Raw genomic sequence first — 23,663 nt, 5'->3', positions numbered from 1 at the left:
GGCGGCCGGAGCGGTCATGGACGCGCTGAAGTCCGCCGGGAGGGCTCTGATCCGAAGCCCCAGCCTCGCCAAGCAGAGCTGGGGGGGCGGCGGTCGGCACCGGAGTGAGTATGTGCGCGTCCGGCGGGACCGGGCGGGGACCGGGCGGGGGTCAGGCTGCTCGGATCGGCCTCTCGCGGGCGCCCGGTGGGAGAGGCGGGGCCTGACCCGGGTCCTGCAGGGTTAGGGGTCGCCCGGGGTCAAGTTGTGCCTCCCTCCCGTGCCCGCTCGGTGCAGCTGGGCAGGAGGGACCGAAGCTGGGGGAAGAGACCGGAGCGGCAGTGGGAAAGGGGTTACAGGTTTGGAGAAGAGACCTGCGCGACCCCCGGCCCCTCCCCACCTCGCCGCCCTGCACAGCTAGGGGAGCAGGGCTCAGCGTCGGTGCCCAGGGCAGGGGGAGTGGGCACAGCGGCTTGGGACATGCCCCCAGCCCCTCACCCGTGCGCCCCAGCTTCGACGTCAGCGGCCGGCGGGAGCCTACGTGCCCCCTTCACCTGTCCAACCCAGGAGGTCATCTTTTGACTCTCCGGCGCCCATAAACTGCCCCAGGTATGAGCCTGGTTTCGCAGGTACCGACTTGAAGTTGGGCCAAGGTCAGCTTAGGGTCTCAGGAGGTACCACACATGCGGCCATTTAGACCCCTCCGCTCCTTCCTGCAGTCTAGTCCAGGGGTCGAGGCTGGAGTTCTGGCTATTTTTGAAACCTTTTCTCTCTCGCACCTTACCCCTCTGGCTTCCAAGGTCCCTAGGCGCCCAGGCGAGTAACAGACTCGCCACCACCCCTCCCCAGGGCGTCTAGGAGGTTGGGAGGGGCCTCATCCGGCCTACCTCCTTTCCGCGTCTCGAGTTACTCTAGGAACCCGTCACCTGGCACCTTCCCCTGAGGCCCGAGAAACCCAACCTAAGGCCCTGCAACTTCTCGAGGACAAACGGGGTGCCTGGAGTCACATAGGCCTTCCTGATACATGGAGCCAAAGCCAGGACTCCTACACACTCCCACCCCCCTGCCAACTACCTTGGCCTCTCCCCCACCAGGAAAGCTTTCTGTGCAGTCACCCCTCCACCCCCCTTCCCTTTGCGTTCCAGGGCTCAGCCAGGGGAGCCTGAGTTCCCTCAGCTCAGGAGTGCCAGCGTGTCTGGGCCAAGAGAGCCCGCCCTGCCCCTCCTCTTGAACTCTGCTGTTCCAGCTGTGGCTGCCTCCTAAACAGAGACTGGCATTGGGAACATGGCCTGTTGCCTGGGGGTGGGGGTGGGGTCAGAGACCCATTAGGGCCAGGCGTGTACCATCTCCCACACTTATGACTCCCAAAATAGCCCCTTTAAGTATTTGTGGGATTTGACCAGGACTTTTGAGAAGAATGAACTATTCCAGTGGGGAAACCCTGCTGTTTTCTCCTGGGATGGGGGGGCAGGGGCAGCTCACTGGGCAAGGGCAGGGAACTTAGAAGCCCCTCTGAATCTGGGGAACTGGAAATCTTGGATGGTAGACAAGAGTTTCTCCTGCCTGCTCTGATCTTGGACAAGTCACTTGTCCTTTTTGATCCTCAGTTTCTTCATCTGTAAAATGGGGATAAAAGTTCTAACCTAGCAGAAGTATTGAGAAAGTTATTGATAATCATGCTTCCTCTGGCACCTAATTGATGGTTTCCTCCTCCCCCACTTCCCTTCCCTCCCCTGTTATGTATATGTTCCACATGACTTACTGTGGTGGGACAAGTTTTGGGGGTCTCAGAGCCAGCCTGTACCTGCAGAAGAAAGGAGAGGAGAGCTCCACTCTCCTACAGACCCCCAATAAGCCCAGAATGCTTTCCTGGAGTTTTCTGGACCAAGAATGTTCTGGGCTGAATCCCACCTGTGCCTCATTATTAAGTCTCAATTTCCTCATATGTAAATTATGAATAATAATGGTAGTACCCACCTCAGATTTTTTTGTGTAGGAGTTAAATGAAATCGCATTTTGCCTGGGATAGAGAAAGAGTTCAATAAATGGTAACTACTGCTTTTGTCATTTAGTGTTTTGCAGTGTGTTTGTTTCCATTATTTAATTTGCTCCTGTGAGGTGACAGCAAGGATTCTTATCAGACTCATTTTAGAGATAAAGGAACTGAGGCTCAGTCAAGTAGAGTCACTGACCCCAACACAGAGCTTCTGACACAGCTTCTGAGAGGCCATGCTCCAAATCCCCAGCCCAGATGTCTTAACACTGCCTCATGGACTCTGGCCATGGGAGGAGCCCGTGCAGGCCCCATCCCAGGTCGGGCTGGCAGCCCCTGAGGACAGTGGCTACAAGACAGAGAGGGAAGCTGTGGGGTGTGTCTGGGATGGGATGTGGGAGCAGCCTGGCCTGAGGTGGTGTCCTAGCCAGGCGTTTGGCTCAGACCTTGAGCTGGGTTGTTTTGGGACAGACTTGACACCTGCTATCAGCTGTGACCTGCTTCTCACCCTTCAAGATTCTCAACGGGGATTAGCTTGGTCATTGTTTTATTTGTGGAGAAACTGAAACTCAGAGAAGAGAGGCAGGTTGCCTGAGGTCACACTGCAAAGCCAGAACCCCAGGCTTCTTTGTACTGAACCCCATGGCCCTCTGTCTCCCAGTTTGTCCTGGCTTCGAAGGGGATTCTCTCCCTCTCCCACATGTGGCTTTTCCCCCCATCTCTTCAGGAACCATAATATTTTTATCTCAGTCCCTGGCAGGGATTTTCCTTTCTTCTAGCTGTCTGGAATGCTGACTCACCCTGGTCCCTCAGTACCCTTTTTCCCAAGAGGGTCCCTCTGACCCTTGGGCCCCTTTGTGGGTTGTGCCAGCCTATCAGAGAACTTGGTGAGAACAGCTAGAGAAATATGAGGCGCAGGTTCAGGTGGAAGGCCAGGCAGAAGATCTATTCATACTTATTTTTAATATTTACAAGATATAAGTAAACACTCAAACCATAATATTTATTGAGCACCGACTATGTGCCAGACACCATAGAAGTGTCAAGGAGTCTGGTGACTGGGTTGTTCTCCCTTCTGATAGTGTGTACCGCCCAGTGGAGGAGGCAGGCTCCCAGGGTGCAAATGAGTAGTATGTTGTGGTTAGTGGTGATGCTAAGAAAAAGATAAAGCGGGGTGAAAAAATGACGGGGACTGCTTCCTTACATAGGGTGGTGTCTTCATTTGGGTTCTACTAGAAGCAGATGGTTCCCTCCTTCCCTCTCTCTCCCTCTTCCTTCCCTCTCTTCCTCTCTTTTCCTTTCTCTCTCTCTCTCAAATCAATCAATAAATAAAAAGATTTTTTAAAAAGATGTGAGTACAAGTCATTTATTTGGGAAGAGGTCCCAGGAAATACTGTTAGGAGAAATGAGTAGGGAGGGAATCAAAAAAGTGAACACTGTGAATGCACTTACCACTGTGGGAGACTGGAGCGCCATCCTGTGGCGAGCTCGGGGAGAGGGTGTAGAATGTACTCTGCGGTTACACTGTTTTGTTTTGTTTTTTATCCTCACCCAAGGATATTTTTCCATTTTTTATTCAGATAGAGTGGGAGGGAGAAAGAGGAAGAGAGAGAGAGAGAAACATCGATGTGAAAGGGACACATCGAGTGGCTGCCACCCGCATGACCAACCAGGGCCGGGGACAAACTGCAACCAAGGCACGTGCCCTTAGCGGGAACCGAACCCGGGTCTCTCTGGACCGCAGGCCGACACTCCAACCGCTGAGCCAAACTGACCAGGGCTGCAGTTACACTCTTTGAAGGGCAGTTCTGTCAGGGGTGGGTGCCATGCTGCTGGGAATGGGAGTGCTCATGCCCCAGTCTGCATGGGCACTGGCATCTCCAGTAGCCAAAGAGAGCTGCAGGCAGAGCGTGGTGTGTCAGGTGGTGTGTGTGGAAATGGTGCCCAATGAGGGGACAAAGGTGGGGCTCTGACAGTGTCAGTGAAGGAAGTCAGGGAAGGCCTCTTGGAGAAGGTGACTTTGGAAGACATGTATGAATATAGGGAGTGAGGAATCTGGGAACAGCATTCCAACCAGAGGGAACAGCAAGTACAAAGAACATTTAACTGGAGGTTGAGATTCTGCTTCTCATAGGTCTGTTAGCAGAGAGGTGTGTGGCTTGAAGGAGTCAGGTCATCTACTGCCCACTGGGGGTGAGCCGGGCAGTCCTGCAGGGCAGCATGCCCGCCTCTCGCGGTGAGCCTGAGTCGGCCTCCCTCCTTGCGTGGGAAAGGGCGCAGGGGGTGGCAGGAGGGGGAAAGAGCACGACTGTGGGATTCAAGACCCAGCACTGCCAGTTATGAACCATGGCTTCTTTACTGTGAAATGGGAATCCAGCATCTCCTTGACGCTTTTCATAAAATACTGCAAATGGCTATGTATACATTAAAGCTCTTTGCACTTGGCCCTTGGAAATGACAATAGCTCATACTTCAGTGACACTTGGTATGTACCAGACATGGTTCTAAGCCCATCTCATGTGTGAGCTCATTTCATCCTCACCACAGCCCCAGGGATGGATAATGTTATTATCTCATCAAGCGAGGAAACTGAAGACCAGGTAGGAGGAGGCACTGTGAACCCCACAGCCCATCTCCAGACCCCATTGTGTTAACCTTGACAGCATATTATAGTGTAAGTAGGTACTTAAGAAATGGTAGCTGCTATTATCATTTTAAAATTCTCTCTTGATAATATTAACAACTTTTTAAAAAATTTACTGATTTTAGAGAGAGGGAATGGGAGAGAGAGTGAGAAATATCGATTTGTTGTTCCCCTTATTTATGCATTCATTGGTTGATTCTTATATGTGCCCTGACCAGGGATCAAACCCACAACCTTGGCGTATCAGGGTGACGCTCTAACCAACTGCGCTACCCGGCCAGGGCATGATCTTAACAACTGAAATTTGTCTAGCACTTTTCACCTTCTGAACTTTTTTCTGATGATACTTCTGAGAGACTGAACCCATTTGTCAGATAAGGAGACCATGGCCTAGAAAAGCAGCCATACTCCAGGTCACAGCAGAGCTTGAGTCCCCTTCAGAGATGTCACTCTGAGGGTTCTGAGGCCATCTCCCCTCCAGGCTGGGGGAGGCTGGAGGCCAGTGCCCCAGTTGGAGGTTCCGCCTGGCCCATGGGTTTGACTGCAACTCTGATATTCCTGACACCAGCCAGGTCAGGTCACCTGGGACAGCAGAAGGGGCATAGGGACACCCTGCCCAGCTCTGACTCCTGGGCAGGGGTCCTTAATAAGGATAGAGCACGTGTTTACAGCCGCAAGTTAAACTGGTATATGGTCTGTCCCCAGCTAACTCTGATAGCAGGTCATCTGTAAAATTGCAAAGTTAAAATAGCCTAGTCATTACCCACCACAGAGCCAAAAATAACCTGGACCGGAAGAAGACTGTGGAGCAAGGCCTGTATTTTGTCTGGGGCCCTCTGGGAGCTCTTCCTGAAGCCCAGGCTCCTCCAGCTGATGTGAGGTGGCTGGACGGCGGGCAGGACGGGCGTGGTAGTGAATCCTGTCTCTGTACACGGAGAGCTCCCGAGTACTGGTTTCTTGGAGAGAGTGTGGAGCCTGAGAGACCATACGCCTCATTAAAGAGATGAGTTGTGCCCAGAAGTACAGAAGCAGAGGCTGGCTTCCCTAGAGGGGAAGGAGAATCTTGCATCCTGGGCGGGTGGTGCATGGGAGGTGGGCAAGGGAGAAATAGGACAGGCAGAACCAACATTGGCTAGGAATGCACCTTTTCCATACCAGTTTCTGGGGGAGGCAGACAAGAATGGAAGTCCTTCAAGAGGAAGACACATGGTAGGCAGCGGCTTGACTGTGGGAGGAAGAAAAGGAAGTCCACACTCAAGAGAGGCAGGAGCAACCCACTCACAGGAGGGATGAGGCCTGGTGGGAGGCATAACTGTGGGCAGGGCCTTCTGCTGAGCACAACACATTTTATTTTCTCATCAAAGGTCAAAACAGCCCTATAAGCTAGGGACTGTTGTTTCCCCCATTTTATAGATGAGAAAACTGAGGCCCAAGGAACATAATTAAGTCTCCCCAGTGTCAGAACTGGGATTGTAGGATTAAGTCCCTTGCTCTTAACAACTATGCAACACTGCCTCAAAGAAGGCTTCCTGGAGAAGGCTGGACATGGGGTGGGGTTTCAGTTAGGGGAGGGGAAGGGCATTATGGTAGAGGGAACCACTTGAGCAAAGGCACAAGTGGGAAAGTAAATGGGACATCATGAGGAGAAAAGCTCTGCATGTGTGTGTGTGCGCGCGTGCCGTGTGCATGTGCGTGCGTGCAGGGATCCTGTGGGAGAGGAGATGGGGAACCTGTAACTCCCCAACAGTCATAGGAATTGCCTGTTGTGGATTGGGACCTAGGGGTCATTTTACTTGTGTGGCCTTGCACAGCTCCCATTCTCTGGGCTTCAGGTTCCTCATCTGTCAAGGGAAGAGTTTGGGCAGAAGGTCTCCAAGGCTGATGAGTGGCGACCAGTCTACTAGGGCCCTTCCAGGAGGCCCTAGAATAGGGGAAGGGCCAGGCCAGGGAAGGAGGAATGCAGAAAATGTCAAGCATTTCAGAGGTCAGGGGGGCTGGGGAATGTTTTGACAGCAAAGAGGTCGTCTGTGACCTTGGCAAGCTTTGGCCCTTTGGAATGGAGGGAGCGGAAGTGGCTTTGGAGACGGACCAGGAAAGGGCTGAGCTGGAGGAAATGGAAGAGTGGGGACTGAAAACCGTGGTGGGCAGATGTTTGCCATAGGGCAGTGATGGGTAATGAGATGAGCAAGGCCACCCCTGAGCAATTGGTTATTGCCTGCCTGGAGCCTTGTATTGAGAAACAGTCCAAAGCCTGTAAGTCAGAGGGAATAAAGCTATAATTGATTAGCAATGTCTGCCAAGGACACAGGAGACAGGCATGGAAGTACATACTTTGCCAGCCCTTCTTAGATGGATATCTGGCTGTAAGTGATGGTCTCGCTGTTGCCAGTGTGGCTTAGTTGGTTAGAGCATCGTCCTGTACACTGAAAGGTCAAGGGTTCAATTCCCAGTTGGGGCACATGCCCAGGTTGCAAGTTCAATCCCTGGCCTGGGTCGGGGCATGTCCAGAAGTCAACTGATCACTGTTTCTCTCTCTCTCAAAACAAAACAAACAAAAAAAAATCATTAAAAATATGCTTGGGTGAGGATTTTAAAAGAGAAGGAAAGAAAGTGGTGATCTGGTTATCTACCAACAGAAGGAAAGCCTCAGGAATTATGAACTGTGGAGGAAATACCTCTGGCTCTAGGAACTTCCCTGACCTTTTGTTAACATTAAGGTAGTTTGCCTCATGGAAAGATAGTATTGCCTAATGGATAGTTTTGGGGCTTTAGAGTCAGATAGACAGCTGATTTGACATGTTACTGATCCTTTGAATCTTAGTTTCCTCATCTGTTAAATGGGAATAAAAAAATACCTGCTTGCAAGGCAGCCATAGTGTCAGAGGTCATGGTGAGAGCTGTTGCTTTGCAATCATTGTAATCTGTTACTTGACAGCCCTGTTTTGTCCTGATGATGGTGGTGGTATTCTTGGTTATTTTAAGAGGAAGGCCCATATCTGAGTTGCTCCTGGGCTCCTATCACCCAGCCCAGGACTGGGACACCTCAGGGACTTTCTGATGTTTTTTGGAGGATCAAATAAAATGGGCTCTTGGTTGGTGGGACAAAGAATAGGGTCACTTTGAGGTCTTCTCAATAAGGACTAGGCCTCACACTAGGGAAGAGGCCCAAGGGCGAGGGCTGGAGAGCAGCAGGCCAGGGGCCAGAGCTGAGGATGGCACTGGAGGCATTGCAGGCCTGAAGGAAGCCTTTCTTCACTCAGCAAGTATTGAGTGCCAACTGCATGCCAGGCTTTGGATGACCAGGCCACAGGGGGACTGGACACACTTGTAAGTTCTTATATTCCACCTGTCTCCCCCTCCCTCCGCAGACACACATGTGTTCTTTCTCAGATGAGGAAGTGTCTCAGAGAGGGGCAGTGGCTTGCTCACATCAAGTCCAGAGAGATGTGGGTGTACATGCTCCCAGCTGGAGAGGAGACAGAGCCACTGGAGGACCAGAGCTCTGGGATAGTTGCTAGGAGGGGGCAGCACAGGCCCTGCCAGGGCCTCGGCTACCCTGGAACCTGTGATGCCTGGTCCTAAACTTTCTTCCTGTGGCTCTTCCATCAGAACCAGTGAGGGTCCCCGGAGGAGGCAGAGAGGACACAGGACTTCTCCCAGCTCCCCTCACAGGAAATGGTGTAGGGAAGCTAACCTTGGCTATCTCTGTGGTGGCCCCTGGAAACTGATTCCTGTCTGAATCCCACTCTATCCAAGATTGCGTGTGAGGCCGAAGAGTAGTTTCCTCATCTATAAATTGGGCACAATCATAATACCTCCTACAATGTAGCATCTGAGAAAGAATGATGAGGGATGGACAAAGGACCCTAACAGGCAGGAGCATGGGGTGTTCATTCGTCCTGGTGACGGGCTTGGAAGGATCCCTGGAGGCTTCCTTCTTCTTCTGGCCTCTCTGCTTCCCAGCTAAGTGATCTGGTGCCTCTGGGCCTCAGCTCCTGAGGAGGAACACTGGACAAGGTTAGAGCCCGTCCTGTCCCTGTGCCTGCTCAGAGTCCTCTCACGTGGTGGGGCGAGGTGGAGTCTCTTTCCAGCTCTCCCTCCTGGTCTGTTTCCCACCCAGGGAGCCAGGCTCATCCCTTGTTTCCCAACCTTTCAGACCTCAGTCATGGTCAGAGTTTTCCAAGGACCCTTCCCATGCGCCCTGCTGAGGGTCAGTGCTGCAGCCCAGGTATTCTTCGTCTCAAGAGGAGAGGGGAGTTCCCTGACACAGGCAGGTGGTGGGAAACAGCTGGTCTGCCAGATGCAGGCAGCCTCACATGATGTCACTGGAGCAGTTTCCTCCCCCTTTCCCAGACCCTCACCCTTCGCTACCCATACTGTCCTTGGCCTGTTGTCTCTTTCCTGGTCCCCTCCTCCCTACCTCCTGGCCTCTGTGGCTGTGCAGATGGAGGAAAGCAGAGCAGGCTGGGGCTGTGGAAACCACCCAGGTTCTAACTCTAACCCCATCCCTTTATTCATTGTATGGGGCCTTTGTCTTGTGACTGCCTCTCTGAGCCTCAGTTTCCTAGTCTCTGAAGTGGGGATAGTATCCACCTTACAGGATTGCATTAAAGATTCAGTGAGAAGATGGTATGGTGTTAGCCTTGAAGGTAAGTTTGGGCTTTGGACTTGAAAGTATCGGTTCAAATCTTGGCTCTTGTACTTGCTGGCGCTTTGGACTTGGTTCTGTGATTTTGGCTCCCTGGGCCTCAGTGTCTTTGTAAATGGGTATGATAAAGTATTTACCTTCTAGGTTCTCATGAGGATTAATGAGAATATTTTATGTAAAGCTTCTTACCACAGTGCTTGGTACACACTGGAAAATGTTAGTGTAGCCTTGATTAACTGTAAGAATAATGTAGATGGCGGGACCCCACAGCCCCCTGCTGGGTCTCCCTGGAAAATAGGGCCTGAGAGAGCTGTTGCGGTGGTGGGACTGCCCCGCAGGGTCTGAGTGCCTGTCCTCCTCCTGCCCAGAGCTGCCTGAGAACTGGACAGACACTCGGGAGACACTGCTTGAGGGGATGCTCTTCAGCCTCAAGTACCTGGGCATGACGCTGGTGGAGCAGCCCAAAGGCGAGGAGATGTCAGCGGCCGCCATCAAGAGGATCGTGGCCACGGTGAGCCCCAGCGGCGGGGAGCCAGAGGCCAGGGACAGCTTCTTTCCGGGGTATTGCTTGTCCCCTGCTTATGACCCCAGTTAGATGTGTCTGACCTGTCCCTGCCCTTGAGTCCCTTTGCATCTGCCTCAGAAACTCTGGTTAAAGGTAGCAATTGGGCTTGCGGGGTGAGGGTCAATGTCCTGTCTAGCAATTGTGGGCATGTCCTCTCCCAGCCTCCCCTCCCCCAACTCAGGCCCCCTGCCTCATGGTTGGTGACTTAGTGCTAGGAAAGGATGGGGGAGGTTACCCTTACCCAGTCACTTAACCTGTGGCTTGAGGGGCAGGTTAGCAGACCAGAGGCCAGATTTCCCCCTCCCCAGCTCTGAGTAAACTGTCTGGGGCCTGAAGCACTAAATGGAGCCATGAGGGCAGTTCCCAGGTCAGGTAGGCAGTCTCCTTTGACCCATGTCTACCCTAAGGCCAAGGCCAGCGGGAAGAAGCTGCAGAAGGTGACTCTCAAGGTGTCACCACGGGGGATTATCCTGACCGACGGCATCACCAATCAGCTCATTGAGAACGTGTCCATTTACAGGTATGCTCACCCATCGCCCACATTCACTCTGCCAACTGGGGCAGTGGGTGGAGTGCCCTGCCTAAAGCCTGGCTCTACCACTCCCTGTGTGAATGACCTGGAAACCTCAGTTTCCTCGTCTATGAATTGGGGTGGAAACAGATCCTGCCTCCCAGTGCTGTTATAAAGCGCCGAGTGCACAGCACCTGGCCCACAGTGGGCGCTTGGATAAATGGCAGTTGCTGCTGTCATAGTCACTAGCTGCAGTAGGCAGCTGAGTCCTGATCAGGACTGGAAACAGCGCCTCCTCTCCCCCCGCCCCAAGCATGCTGCTGAGTCAGGCTTGGAGCAGAGAGCTGCAGAGTCACGATCCTTTCCTTCCACTGTGAATGCAGCAGCTGTGCTTTGGACATCTGGCCAGGTGTCCAGGAAAGCCACTGAACTAAGTGAGGTGATATCTGAAGGCAAAGTCTGAAGCCAGAGTTTAGATGGTATCAGTTCGGGGAGTAGGGTGTACTGTTCATCAAGAGGCAGGCAGAGCCCTTGGAGCCTCAGGTTCTCCCTATTCTCTCTTGGCTAGTCAGTTGTAAGATTGCAGAGTTGGAAGGAACCACAGAGATCCATATTACAAATGGAGAATCCGAAGTCCAGAGAGGCCTCGGGTCCACCAAGGCCTCATAATGAGGTAGTGGCTAAGCTGGGACCAGGACACCAAGGCCAGAGTTCTGTCCAGCAGGCCCTGGTCTGCTAGGGATCCCTCTACCATATTGCTTTGTCTCTAAGCAGGTGGCTTCACTGGCTGGAGCATAGGCCAGTACTGCGGTGGAGGTGGGCTGGTTTTAGAGTTTTGGGCTGGTATTTTTCACCTTCTTGATTCTATCTGCTTTCTTTAACCAGGTGAGGCATCAGACCCAGCCCTGTCCTTAAGGAGCTTCCAGTCTAGGAGGGAATGAAGGGGAAGAAATAGGAGATAGAGTATCAGTGTTTCCCAACAGGGCAGAGAAGGAGGGGCCTGCCTGGGGAAACCTGGGAAGGCCTCCCAGGGGAAATGGCAGGAGGCTGGATCCCCTGAATGGAGAAGAGGTAGTTGGGGACCTGATACTCTTCCTTCTGCCCACCTGGGGGTCTTGAATTGTACTAATCCCTTTGTCAGCGCCTATGATTGAAGCTGGGGCCACACTGGGTATGGGAGTCTGCTGAGCTCCTGTCCCCATTCTGGGCTGCCAGTTCCTCTGCTGATTGAGATTCTCAGGATGACTGGAGCCAGCATGGAGGGGCAGGCGCGGGAGGCAAGTGTTCTAAGAGGAGGGAGCTCCTGGGTCCCCTGGGGTCTGGGTCTGGTTATCTCCACACGTCCTCACCCTGCTCCCAGCCCTTCCACTCCATTCAAGCTCCAGAACAATCTGCTAGCAGTCTCAGTCACCCTGGGAGGGACAGTCCTGGAACCTCTCTGACCTCTGGTCAGGGGCATGACCAGAGGGCAGGTGAGAGGGGCAGGTAAAGGGCCTCGGTGGGTGCGCAGTGGCCCACTTCCCCTCCCAGCTGCTTGGCACAAACCTGTGAGAGGCAGCATGGCAGTGGTTACAGTCTCTGGAATCAATAGGTGAGGTCAGGTCTCAGCTCTGCCACTAGCTTGGTGGTCTGAGACTGCTAGCTTCGGTTTTCTCATCTGAAAAGTGGGAATAATAATAGAACCCATCTCAGAGGGCAGTTGTGCATTAAATGAGGTGGTATCTGAGTGTTGCTTGGTATACAAGAAGGGCTCAGCTGTTACAATTTTGGGGTATGGCTCAGTAGAGGGGGGAAAGTGCCCTTTCTCCAGTCTTTCCACCAGTCCTTCTTATCTTGGGTGTCCCTTCCCCCATGGATGGCCTAGGATGCCAGGCCCAGAGGCCAAGGCTGTCTGTCTGTAGTCTCGCACTGGTAGAGTGGGAGAACAGACTCTGGAGGTGCCCTATGGCTGTCCTGGATGTTGTCAAGCCTCTGTGCAGGGGTCTGGTGACATTTCCCACTTGCCTTTCAGGATCTCCTACTGCACGGCAGACAAGATGCATGGCAAAGTGTTTGCCTACATCGCCCAGAGCCAGCACAGTGAGAATCTCGAGTGCCACGCCTTCCTCTGCACCAAGCGGAAAATGGTCAGTGGGTAGAGGCTGGGCTTGGGCGGGCTCTGCTTGCCTTGGCAGCCTGGCCGTGGTGGCCCTGTCTGGTGGGGAGGCAAGACCAAGGTGACACATCACTCAAAGTATGAAATCCCTGGGAACCCCAAGTGGGTGGTGAGAGCCAAGGGCGCCAAGACACCTGGCAGGAGTGGGCTGTGAGCAGTGACAAGCCCATGTCCCCAGTGAGTACCTGGGTGCCTTCCTCTCTGTAACATGATTTTGGGGTTTGAGGTTTTGGGGGTCTCCTTTTAATAGTATGATCTGGGGGTGCAGGGCCTTGTAGGGATTAGTTCTTTGAGATTGGTGATCAGAGGGGCCCAGGGTGAAAGACAAAAGCGAGAGCCCTAGGAGGACCCGGCATCCTGTGGCCAGAGCGGGGAGAGAAATGGCCATTTTCTGGTGTGTGCTTGTGTCAGTAGTAGGCCTTAAGGTGTCGTCTTTAATACAACAGCGCTGTGAAATGGGAGCAGTTACTATCTTCATTGTTACTGTTTTTATTTAAAACTTTGTTTTCTTTATTGATTTTTTAGAGAGAGAAGAAGGGAGAGGGAAAGAGAGAGAGAAACATCGATGAGAGAGAACATCAATTGGCCGCCTCCTGCATGCCACTGTGGATCAGGCCCACAACCTGGGCGTGTATGCTGGCTGGGAATGGAACCAGTAACCTCTCGGTGCATGGGTCAACGCTCAACCACTGAGCCACACTGGCCGGGCTTTATTTTTATGTATGTATGTATGTATGTGTGTATGTATGTATGTATGTTTTTATCCTCACCTGAGGACATTCTTCCATTTTTTTGTTCAGATAGAGCGGGAGGGAGAGAGAGAGAGAGAAACATCGACGTGAAAGGGACACATCAAGTGGCTGCCACCCGCACGACCAACCAGGGCTGGGGATAAACTGCAACCGAGGTACATGCCCTTAGCGGGAACCGAACCCGGGTCTCTCGGGACTGCAGGCTGACGCTCTAACTGCTGAGCCAAACCGGCCAGGGCTTATTTTTATTTTTAATGAGAACACAGACTCATAGAAGTCAGCTTTCTTGCTGAAGATGACACAGCTGGCCAGGCAGAGAAAGGAGATAGGGGTGGCGGGGGGTGAGTGCCCTCCAGCACAGGGGTACAAAAGACACAGGGGTACAAAACTCAGTGGAGTGAATGGTCATTGAAGACTCGGTGTCACTGGAGCCTGGGAGGGTGGCAAGGTAGAGTCATCCTGCAGGGGAGCCTTGACTGAATGTTGACATAGTCCTCACTCCTTTTGGCCTGGGCCCCACAGTCTCTCCATCCCCACCCTTTCTTACCTGGATGCCTGAATGAGCAAGATGCCTGTGACCCATCCAGGGTGGCGGGCGAGGGGTTCCTTTCTGGGTTGCCCACCAGTTCAGCTCAACTCGGGCGGAACAACCACCAGACCTCCCTTCCCCAGTGGCCTGTTGGGTACAGCCAGGATGAGTTTCTCTACAAAGAAATGTTTCCATCTGCCCAGCTGGGACGCCTCAGCAAGCATCTGAGCCTCCGGGCTCTGAAGTGAAAGTGGAGTTGCTGCGCTGACAGGAAGTTGAGGTTGCAGTGCAGGTGTGCTGGTAGTGAGCAAAATGATACCCTCGACCCTGCCCCGGGCAGGGTGGGCAGAGCTGTTCTCCCTCATACAGCCATTGGCATCTCTTGGGTAATCCTTTTGTGCAAAGATTTATGCTTCTGGGGCAGCAGCGCTATAAGGGACATGTGGTTTGACTTGGTCTGAGTACTGGGCTAGAATCTGGGATCCCAGGGTCTGAATCTGCAGCCCTGAGCTAGGCCTGGCCCCTTTGAGGCACTAATAGCCTAGTTACTGGGAACAAGACACGGACATGATAATAAGATAGACCCACAGGCCAGAGGCATTCAGAGGGATAGGCATCTGTCCTGTGGAATCAAGGAAAACTCTCTCTCCCTTCCCCCTCTCTTCTACCCTCCACTGGGCAGGCTGGGGCAGTCTTTTCTTCTGATGCTGCCCAAATTCCTGAGCCGCCCAAGAAAGCGGGGCCCAACCCCCTTGCAGTCCCTGCCCAGCCTGGGCTTGCAGCTGCCCGTACACCTCCGAATCTTGGGTCATATTTGGTGTAACTTGCAGCTCGGGACTTGAGGGCGAAAAAGGAGGAGTATAGGCAAATGAACAAGCAGATTTTGCAAAAACTCTATGAGGCTTATGCTCCCCGATTTCCTGGAGGCAAAAACAATGGTGTTTCCATCTCCCTGCCACATTGGGTGACCAGCCCTTGCTTGGGTGTATAGTGATCTGACTGGGGCTTGTAATTAGTCCATATTTTTAGTTCATGGGCAATTTTTAATGGTAACTGGGTCTATTAAACTTGATTCAGATGTGACAGCTTAAATTGTAAACAGCTGTGAGGAGTGTCCTACTTAATTACCATATTTAAGTTTTGCCATAAAGTGCCCATACTTCCATCAAAAATGTAAATGATGGAAACATTCAAATGAGATTTTATACTTTGTGAAGTTTAATTGGCATGGATCAGTCAGCTTGTTTAGGGATTTTAAATTAAAAAAAAAAAGTTTTAAAGGCAGTAGCCACGGATGGATTCATTTCTCAGTTAAACTGAGTTGTCTAGTGGAGAGAAAGGGAGTGGGGCAGAGGCTGGTTAAGCCTGAACTTGCACACTTGAAGGGTCTGGTGCTTTCTTCCCTAGGACCGGCCTCTCAGAAGGAAGCTAGCTCTCGCTTCCAGCTGTGGCTGCGAGCTCTGGGACTTCCATTCCCAGAAGCTGAGCTGATTAACCCTTAACTAGAATCAGAGAGGAGCGGGTTGAGTTGAATGTGAGATGGGAGTAGGTCCTGGCTGGACGGTGAGGCCTCAGGATGGCTGCCTCTTGGGAAAATGCAGTTCAGCCAGCATGTTGCACCCCTGGAGGGCTCTGGAAATTGGGTGATTCTTGCCTTTAGGGAGCCCCCAGGCTTGTGAGCTGGTGACTTTCGAGTTGGGCTTGAAGAGTGGATGGGAGTTTTCCAAGGGTGAAGGGCCAAGGTGTGGCCCCTCCTTACAGATGGTTATGGCACTGAATGGTTTCAGTCCCATGCCACAGGCACCCAGTGACATCTTGGTCCTGCCAGGAAATGTATGAGCTTCCTGCTGCCTTTTTGGGATTCAGTTATAAGTCCTCTGACTATAGTGCTAACCAGCCTGACTTTAGCCACTGTGGCTCGTTCAGACAGTGGTTGGACCCTTTCCAACTCTGGTGTTTCTATTTTTTAATTCCAAGGGTTAAGTAACTGTGTGAAGTCCTCCAGTAATGAGGGAGGGCTTCTCAGAGGAAGTAACACTCACAATAACTGAATTTAGGGAAGCCCAAAAGGAAGGAAAAAAAGTGGAAGTGAACGGCCATTACCAGGGTAGAGGCTGGAATGAGGTTGGGAACCTTGGCTGGGCTACAGGTGGTGAAGACGGTCCTAGCTGCCTGGGCAGGGTGTGGCCTCACTAGAACCCAGGCTATTTTGTGACCTAGGAGGGACTGGGACTCTGCCTCCACCCATCAGGCCTTCCAGGCCTTGGCATGGAGCCAGGGTGGGCCTGGCCAGGAGCCCCCAGCCTCCAGTTCTGACTTACTGTGACCTACCTAACACTGCACCCCTCCCCTGATCCCACTTCCTGTTTTTCAGGCCCAGGCTGTCACCCTCACAGTAGCCCAGGCCTTCAAAGTTGCCTTTGAGTTTTGGCAGGTATCCAAGGAAGGTGAGTCCTGTTCACAGACATTGGGGTGGGGGTGGTGTAGAGGGGGCGTTGAAGAAGCCTGATGGAGTAGTGTGGGTTGGGGAGGGGTTGGTAAAGGCCTGGACTGACGCCTGCCTTCATCACCTACCTGGTTTGTGACTGCACAGGTCCCTTCACCTCTCTGAGTCTCAGTGTCCCTATCTGAGGAAATGGGAACAGCTGTCTCTCCCCCCAGGGTGCTTTTGGGGATTAACTGAAATCTGCAGTTTCTTTCTTCCCTGCTGGAGAGCTGCCTCTGCCCCCTGAGGCTGGCCACAGCCGACTCCCTGCCCAGCAGTTGCTGGGGACGGAGTGCTGGGGTCAGAGGCTATAAAGCGTCATCCTTGGTCCCACAGAGAAGGAGAAGAGAGAGAAAGCCAGCCAAGAGGGAGGGGATGGCCCGGGCGGGGGCCGCGGTGACAGCACCCCCTCGTTGAAGAACCGTGAGTCTTGGGCAGGGGGAGGGGCCAGAATCAGCTGCATGGCACAGGGTCTGCCCTTCACCCAGAGGACCCCACTCCCTCCTGGGCTGGAGCAAACTCCTGGTTTTTTAGTTTTGTTTTGTTGTTAAATAAATAGTACATGATCGTTATAGGTAAATTAGAAAATGGAGATAAATGGGACATGTTACTCATTATGGTGCATGTTCTTCCAGATCTGTCCCTGTGCAAAAATATGAGTGTCCACCTCTCCATATATACTTTACATCCTGTGGGGTCTCTTAAAACGTAACACCTGTGGTGAATGTAAAAGTTCCAGCCTAAACCATCAATTGGGGAGAGGTTCTCAAGTTGTAGGCAGCTGTGCAGATGCTTTGGGAGATACCAAGGTGGGGCTCTGGGTGTTCTGGGTGATAGGCCCGGGAAAGGCCATGCCCAAGGAGGGAGTCAGGACCAGGACTGCCCAGGAGGCACCAGGATGGACGAGGAGATGAGGCCAGGAAACAGGAGGCTCCTCTCCCACTGACATATCTGACCGGACCCCTCATAGTGGTCGCCACTGGGAACCTGCTGGACTTGGAAGAGATGGCCAAGGCCCCGCTGTCCACGGTCAGCGCTAATACCACTAACGTCGACGAAGCACCGAGGCCTCCAGCCTTGAATAACAGCAGTGTTGTCTGGGTGAGTGTTCGTGTGCCCTACTGACCCCGCGGGGATCCAGTGAGCCTCAGCCTATCCCTGGATGAGGCCTAAGGGTGGTCCAGGGCCTGGCACATGACTTACGGGCATCTGAGAGGGCCAGAGCCAGCCCAGCAGTACCCAGGCCCAGGGAAAGGGATGAACAATGTCCTCTTTGAACCCAGGGCTATGTCCCCAACAGACTTGGCTCCCAGCACAGCTGTCTCCTCACAATGCCTGGCCTCCTGGCCTGAGCATCCACAGCTCGGCCCACCGCAGGCCAAGCCAAAGGCCCCCTTGTTCTCTGTGGGCCGCGTGCTCCTGACACTCCTCCCTCGCTGTCTGAATGAGGGGTCTGACTCGGGCAGTCAGCAGCTGGCCCCTGACCTCTGTCAGCTTTGTCATCCCTGCATCGAGGATAATGGCCTTTGCCTGCAGAATCTCCCAGAGGAACCTGAGTTTTCAAATTCAAATAAAAAATTTTTTTTCATTTGGAAATAATTTCAGAATTATAAAATGTTACAAAATCAGTACAAAGAATTCCTGTTCACCCTTCATCCAGGTTCCCCAAATCTTAGCATCTTACGTAACCACATTGCAATGATCAAAATCATTAACCTTGATACAACACTTATGTAATCTGTAGGCCTTATTCACATTTCTCCACATGTTGCCACAATGTCCTTTTTATGGTCCAGGGTCCATTGCAGAATCACACATTACTTGTCATATCTCTTTAATTTTAAAAAACCTGGCACGCTGAGAGACATGGAGAACTCATCTCCCGCTGCCCGTGTGGGTACCTGGTGTCCGCCGAGCAGGCGCTGAGCCTGTGCTCTGCTGTCTGGAACCACCCCTGGCACCGGCCCACGCTCTCAGGGCGACTGCGGGGGGGGGGGGGGGCTCGCCCATTGTTATCCCTTGGGCTTGGAATTTGGGCTGGGCTTTTGGAAGTGGATGAAAGCAAGAAAACCTTCCCACCCTCTTCTGCTCAGAATTTGAGAGCCTCAGCAGCTCCTCATCTGATGGGAGGAAAAGCTGAGTCTCAGGAGGAGTGACTTGCCTAAAGGGTCACTTGTGTAGAGGCAAAGCCAGGATTGAGCCCACCCAGGTGTCTAGCACCCGGATGCCCTTTCTCCTGTTCCACATCCCAGGGTTGGGTCCATGGGCCGAGGTGCTGGTGGCAGGCGGGAGGCCAGCCTGTGCCTGCTCCTCCAGGCTCCCACAGACTCCTTGTGTCTGGAGTCCCTGTAGCTTATCCAGGGCTGGGGCAAGTCCCAGGTATGAGCTACGGGTCCCCAACCTAGGGTTCATATCTGCCACTTTGTTTTCCCCCAGGAGCTGGATGACGATCTGGATGAAGCATTTTCAAGGTAACGTTAACTGGGCTCCTTATACTGGGGAAGAAGACCTGGCATTTGTGGGCTGGTCTCAGGGGCCTTTTGCTATGTCTGAGAACATGAACTCTGACCTTCTCCAGAAGAAAAATCTCAACTTGAATACCTCCATGGATGGGGAGCTCACTATCTAGGGTTAGCCACGTCTGCTAGGAAGCTCTTGCTTTTAGGTCAAAAACTATCCCTAGTGGCTGTTTTACCATAGTCTGAACTGAACTAAACACACTGCTATAGCTCAGGCTGATTTCCTCTTCTTGCACCTGGTGTAACCTTGAACCATTGGCTTTTTTGCATCCTGTGTTCCCTCCTGAGGTTTTACATTTATGGAAAGGGGCAGGGAGAAGGCAATGCTCACTTAAGCCATGGAGCATTCCGTAGAGGAAGAATGTCAGGCAGAACAAGGAGATATTTTCGTCCAGCCTGAGGTGGTGGTATTTCCCCATCTCCCCAGGGGCCAGTCCTGTAGCCATGGCTACCTTTAGCTTGCGGAAGGCCACCAGGAAGGCTGAGCAGAGGCCTGGGCAGCTCAGGGTTCCCAGTTGGGCCTCCCTTTCTCCCTTGGGACACTCAGCAGCCCCCTACATCCGTCTCCCTCCTCCCCAGGTCTTTCCTGCCAGAGTCTGGTGGAAGCCCTGGCCCTGGCGGTGGGGAGCGGCGTGTGTGGCTCCTTCATGGAGGCAAAGATGTTCTTTCACCATTTTCCCTGCTGTGCTGGCTGACTACTGCCCGTCGTTTGAAGAAAAGCTTCCATTTGCTTTTTCCAGAATTACCCAGTATCATGTTTCTTTCTTTTTTTTTTTTTATTTTTTTATCCTCACCAGAGGATATTTTTCTATTTATCTTCAGATAGAGTGAGAGGGAGGGAGAGAGAGAGAGAAACATCAACGTGAGAGAGACACATTGACTGGCTGCCTCCCGCACGACCCCGACCAGGGCCGGGGAAGAACTGCAACCGAGGCACGTGCCCTTGACCAGAATTGAACCCGCGACTCATTGTTCCATGGGCTGACGCTCTAACCACTGAGCCATACCGGCCAGGGCAAGTATCATTTTTTTTTTATTAAAAACTTCAAAAATTAGCAAAGCATTAAACAGGAAATAATACCATCCCATAATCCCACAGCCCAGACTTTGGGCTTACTTTTATACATATACATTTTTTGCATTGATCAGTTTGTCATATTTGGATTTGGGGACCCTGATTTTCACTTACCACTGACAGCTCAGGAGCATTTCTCCAGGCTGTTGAAAACGCCTTGGGCACATGTCTTTCATCCACTGCCTCGCATTCTTTTAAGGACTGGGCCACAATTTACTTAACTCTGCCCTGCTCTCCCCTTAGGTTGTCCCCCTGTTAGTTGAATTCATTTTTGGACAGCGCCGAGTTGAACACAGTTCTGGCCGGTAGTGGCGAGGTTGTGCCACCCCCCTCCACGTGGGCCGCTCTCACTGCCCTCGGGTCCTTTTCCTTTCTGGGCACTTCCTGATGGCGCCGTGGACAGTGTGGGTGCCCAGCCTCCTCTGGCGGGGATGCCACTGCCCGCCCCACGGTTTCCTGAGTTGTTTGGCCCTCAAGGGTAGGTTCTCTGCTCAGAGACTCCACCTCTCCTGACATCTAGGCCTTTCTTTGGTCCCTGTGTCCTGGCATTTCCCTCCCGTGCCCTCTCACTTCTGACCCTGATGCTGGCCAGGTGGACTGGCCCCGGGGCTCCTGCCAGCCCCTTGCCTGGCCCTCGGCTCACACAGCTCTGCCTTCCAGGCTCGCCCAGTCTCGGACGAACCCTCAGGTCCTGGACACTGGACTGACCGCACAGGACATCCATTATGCCCAGTGCCTCTCGCCTGTCGACTGGGACAAGCCTGACAGCAGCGGCGCCGAGCAGGAGGACCTCTTCAGCTTCTGAGCACCCAGGGCTGGCGGGACATATGACCAAAGCCACCTGTGGTTGGGGTGGGGCAGCCCCAGAACCTCCAGCCACCCTTTTCCGGTGGGCAGCACCGTCAGCCTGCAGATCAGAGCTGCAGCCAGTCAAGCAGAGGGAAGGAGACATTTTTTCTCACCCCGCTCTCTAGGAGCTGAAAGGTGCCTTGGATGTGTGTTTAGTGACTTCTGGTTCAGCTCGGGAGCTGGTTTTGTGCCAGGCACGAGTGCAGTGTTGCAACCACCTCCCTGCCTTGTCTTGAGCAAGCTCTGCTCTGCTGCGGAGTCTGGACGGTGACCGAAGCATTTCTCTGTCCCTCTTCTCTGAGGACCCAGGTTTCCCTGGAGGCGGCCCCGCTGCTCACTGAGGGCAACCAGAGCCTTCATCTCGATCGTCTTCAGAGCGCGGGGGCAGCGCAGCCTCAGGAGAGGACTGCGTCCTCCAGCTCGTCTGCTACGGAGGCCCAGCCGGTCTGGGCCTGAGCCCCTGCACCTGGGCACTCAAAGACTGAGGGCAGCCCTGACCAAAGAACACACGGCCGGCACTTCGAAGCGCACCCAGCAGGTGTGGCTCCCAGGGTGCTCGATGGTGCTGCGGTGCAAGGAGCTGTCTTGCTGCCCTTCCATGAGCAGGAGCCCAGAGTCCCCGTGAGTGGTCCCGTCCGTGCTCCGAACCAGCACAGCTGGCTGCCTCTGGGCACCAGAGTCTGATGGCATGACTGCCCTCCATCGGGTCCCCTCCCCTTCTCCCCCATACTGATGAGCTGTGCTCAGTCTTCACTCTTGTCTGTGTGTCGTGTGAGTGTCCCTGAGCCCCACCTCCCATACCTCCTGGGGGAATGTGGGAAACCTCACACACAGATTTGGGGAAGAGTATTTTGTTGCCCTTTTATAGATGAGAGCACCGAGGCCCCCAGCGTGGACGGGGTCGAGCTAGAGTGGAGTGCAGACCCGATGCCAAAGCTGCCTTCTCACCTGTGCCTCGCAGGCCCACATCCTCTTTTCTAGCTTTGTTGTCCTCTCGGAAACCAAAAACCCCAGCTGTTTTCTGACCAAAGTGTGTTTTGTAACAAACCATCTGGTGCCTTTCCACACGGGGCTGCAGGGGCCCACGTGCTCTGCTGGCTCTCATGGCTGCTGGTTCCAACGATTAAACCAAACCAAACTCTGCGCATCCTGACACCCTGACCCTGGCTGGGACACACCAGCAGCGGTCTGTTTTCAGGGTCTTCCTTCCTGCCTCCCCCTTCAGCCCCACAGGGCTCCCCACATCCTGAAACCCCTGCCGGGGTGCCAGCCTCCTGCTCATCCCGAGGTGCCCCCAGGCCCGGCCTTGCTAACCTCTGTAGACACTGCTGATCGCAGAGCCGGTGGCACCAGCCCAGGGACCACTCGACGTTTCCTAGAACCTACTCACCTAACTAAGCTTGAACCAAAGCACAGACAGAAGTGCCTGGTGCGAGTGGGTGGGATCTGCAGGGTCTTTATCAGACTATAACTTCCTTTCCCTGCTGCCCTTCCCAGACCTTGGTATCAGCCAGTTCTTGTCACGAGGCCGAGGGGTGGGCCTCACACAAGCCGTCCTTGGCACCGAGTCCAGGAGCCCGAGAAAGGCCAGGCTGTGTTTGTGTGAGTTGGACTGTGGCCTTCGTCATGGTCCCTGGCCACTGACAGTTGGTGTGTTCCCTGTGTGTCTACAGATAGTCTTGTTTGCTTTCCTTTGTGTTGCTGTAAAGGAATGTCTGATGAGGGAAAGGACAAGTAATAAACATTCTCTTTTTTAAATACAAAGAACACTTGGATGGGGCAGGGGTTGAGGGGTGGTTCCAGCAGCTCCTGCCCTTTGGTGGTTGGAGCAGCAGTGACCATTGGCCCCGAAGTGGGACGGAAGGTCTTTGGTCCTTTGGAGGGAGCCCAGCGGGACCCCCTTTCACCTATCAGATGGGGGTGTAATGAGCTCATCTCTGGACAGCTCGGCAGGGTCAGCACTGAAGAGGCCTCTGAAACCCAGGTCTGGGCTTCCGAGCCCGAGTCTGTGAGCCCCAAGTGTGCATAGGGTTGTGTGTATATTTTTCCTAGGGAGGTTGTCCATCATTTCCATCACATTCTCAAATGGGTCCCCAAATTTATTCATTTGACCAACTTTGTGCCAAACACAAACCGGGCCTGGGGCTTAGTGCTGGGGGTGGCAGTGGACTCGGTGTGGCATGGGGGTGGCAGGGCTGGGGTAGGGGTGGAAAGTGTGCATTAGTAACGGGAGACCCAGGGTCTAGCTCTGGCTCTGCCACTTTAGGGCTTGACATTGGATCAGTTACTTCTTTCCTTGAGCCTCAGTTTCCCACTTGGGAAAAGGGCAGAGTAAGCCTACCACCCTGCCCACCTCCCGAGTTCTGTGACTCAGGTGACCATTATCATATTGGGGGTGTACTTAGAGGGCTTATGTCATGGTTATCTCAGAGCAGAAGGCAGTTGGGACTAAGTATGTTTAAGGGAGTCAACTGACAGCCCCTGTTAACTGAGCTCTTACTCTGTGCCAGGGCTCAGCTGAGCTCTCAACTTGATCTCATCACAGCCGTCCAGTTGAACCCAGATGGGATTGGCCCCGGGAGGGAGGCAGTCATGCGTCCAGCACTTGGCAGAGCCACAGGCCAGACTCAGAAATGTGTGACCCTTGACCCACCATGTTCTTGCCTCCAGGGAGCCAGGGTTGTGGTGCCGTGACCTGGTGACCCGCACACAGTGCCCACACAGAAGGGCCGCTCTCTTCAGGCTCCAGTGGGTCTTCTCAGACGTTCATCCTTTTGTCTGTTTCAAACAGTGATACTCAAAGTGTTCAGAACCCTGATGTCAGCCGTCGGGCAAACTTGCTATGAATTCTGAGTGGATCCTAGATGACTAAAATTCTCGCCTTTCTTCCCGCATAATCAGAAAAGACACCCAACAAGTTCATCTTTCTGTTTAAATTTGGCCAATGTCTCTTTAGTCT

General features: G+C 53.3%; 1 protein-coding gene across 1 annotated transcript; it reads left to right on the top strand.

Annotated features, from left to right (window-relative positions):
- On the top strand, positions 1-22,694 carry LDLRAP1 (low density lipoprotein receptor adaptor protein 1). The gene is made up of 9 exons (XM_036256611.1): positions 1-104; positions 9,633-9,775; positions 10,237-10,349; positions 12,352-12,466; positions 16,151-16,223; positions 16,598-16,684; positions 17,232-17,362; positions 18,698-18,732; positions 20,516-22,694. Exons 1-9 carry the CDS (start codon positions 17-19, stop codon positions 20,658-20,660), a joined length of 930 nt encoding a protein of 309 aa, XP_036112504.1. The 5' UTR covers positions 1-16; the 3' UTR covers positions 20,661-22,694.
- Positions 22,695-23,663: the final 969 nt, after the last annotated feature.

Source organism: Molossus molossus, unplaced genomic scaffold (assembly GCF_014108415.1).
Source record: "Molossus molossus isolate mMolMol1 unplaced genomic scaffold, mMolMol1.p scaffold_m16_p_12, whole genome shotgun sequence".
NCBI classification, from domain to species: domain Eukaryota; kingdom Metazoa; phylum Chordata; class Mammalia; order Chiroptera; family Molossidae; genus Molossus; species Molossus molossus.
This window is presented reverse-complemented; position numbering and strand designations above follow the sequence as displayed.

Excerpts from the sequence above, each read along its gene's own strand:
- LDLRAP1 (XM_036256611.1), top strand. The coding sequence starts at position 17 with ATGGACGCGCTGAAGTCCGCCGGGAGGGCTCTGATCCGAAGCCCCAGC. Across the intron at positions 12,467-16,150 it reads TCTGCACCAAGCGGAAAATG|GCCCAGGCTGTCACCCTCAC; the intron begins GTCAGTGGGTAG and ends CCTGTTTTTCAG. Across the intron at positions 16,224-16,597 it reads TTGGCAGGTATCCAAGGAAG|AGAAGGAGAAGAGAGAGAAA; the intron begins GTGAGTCCTGTT and ends TTGGTCCCACAG.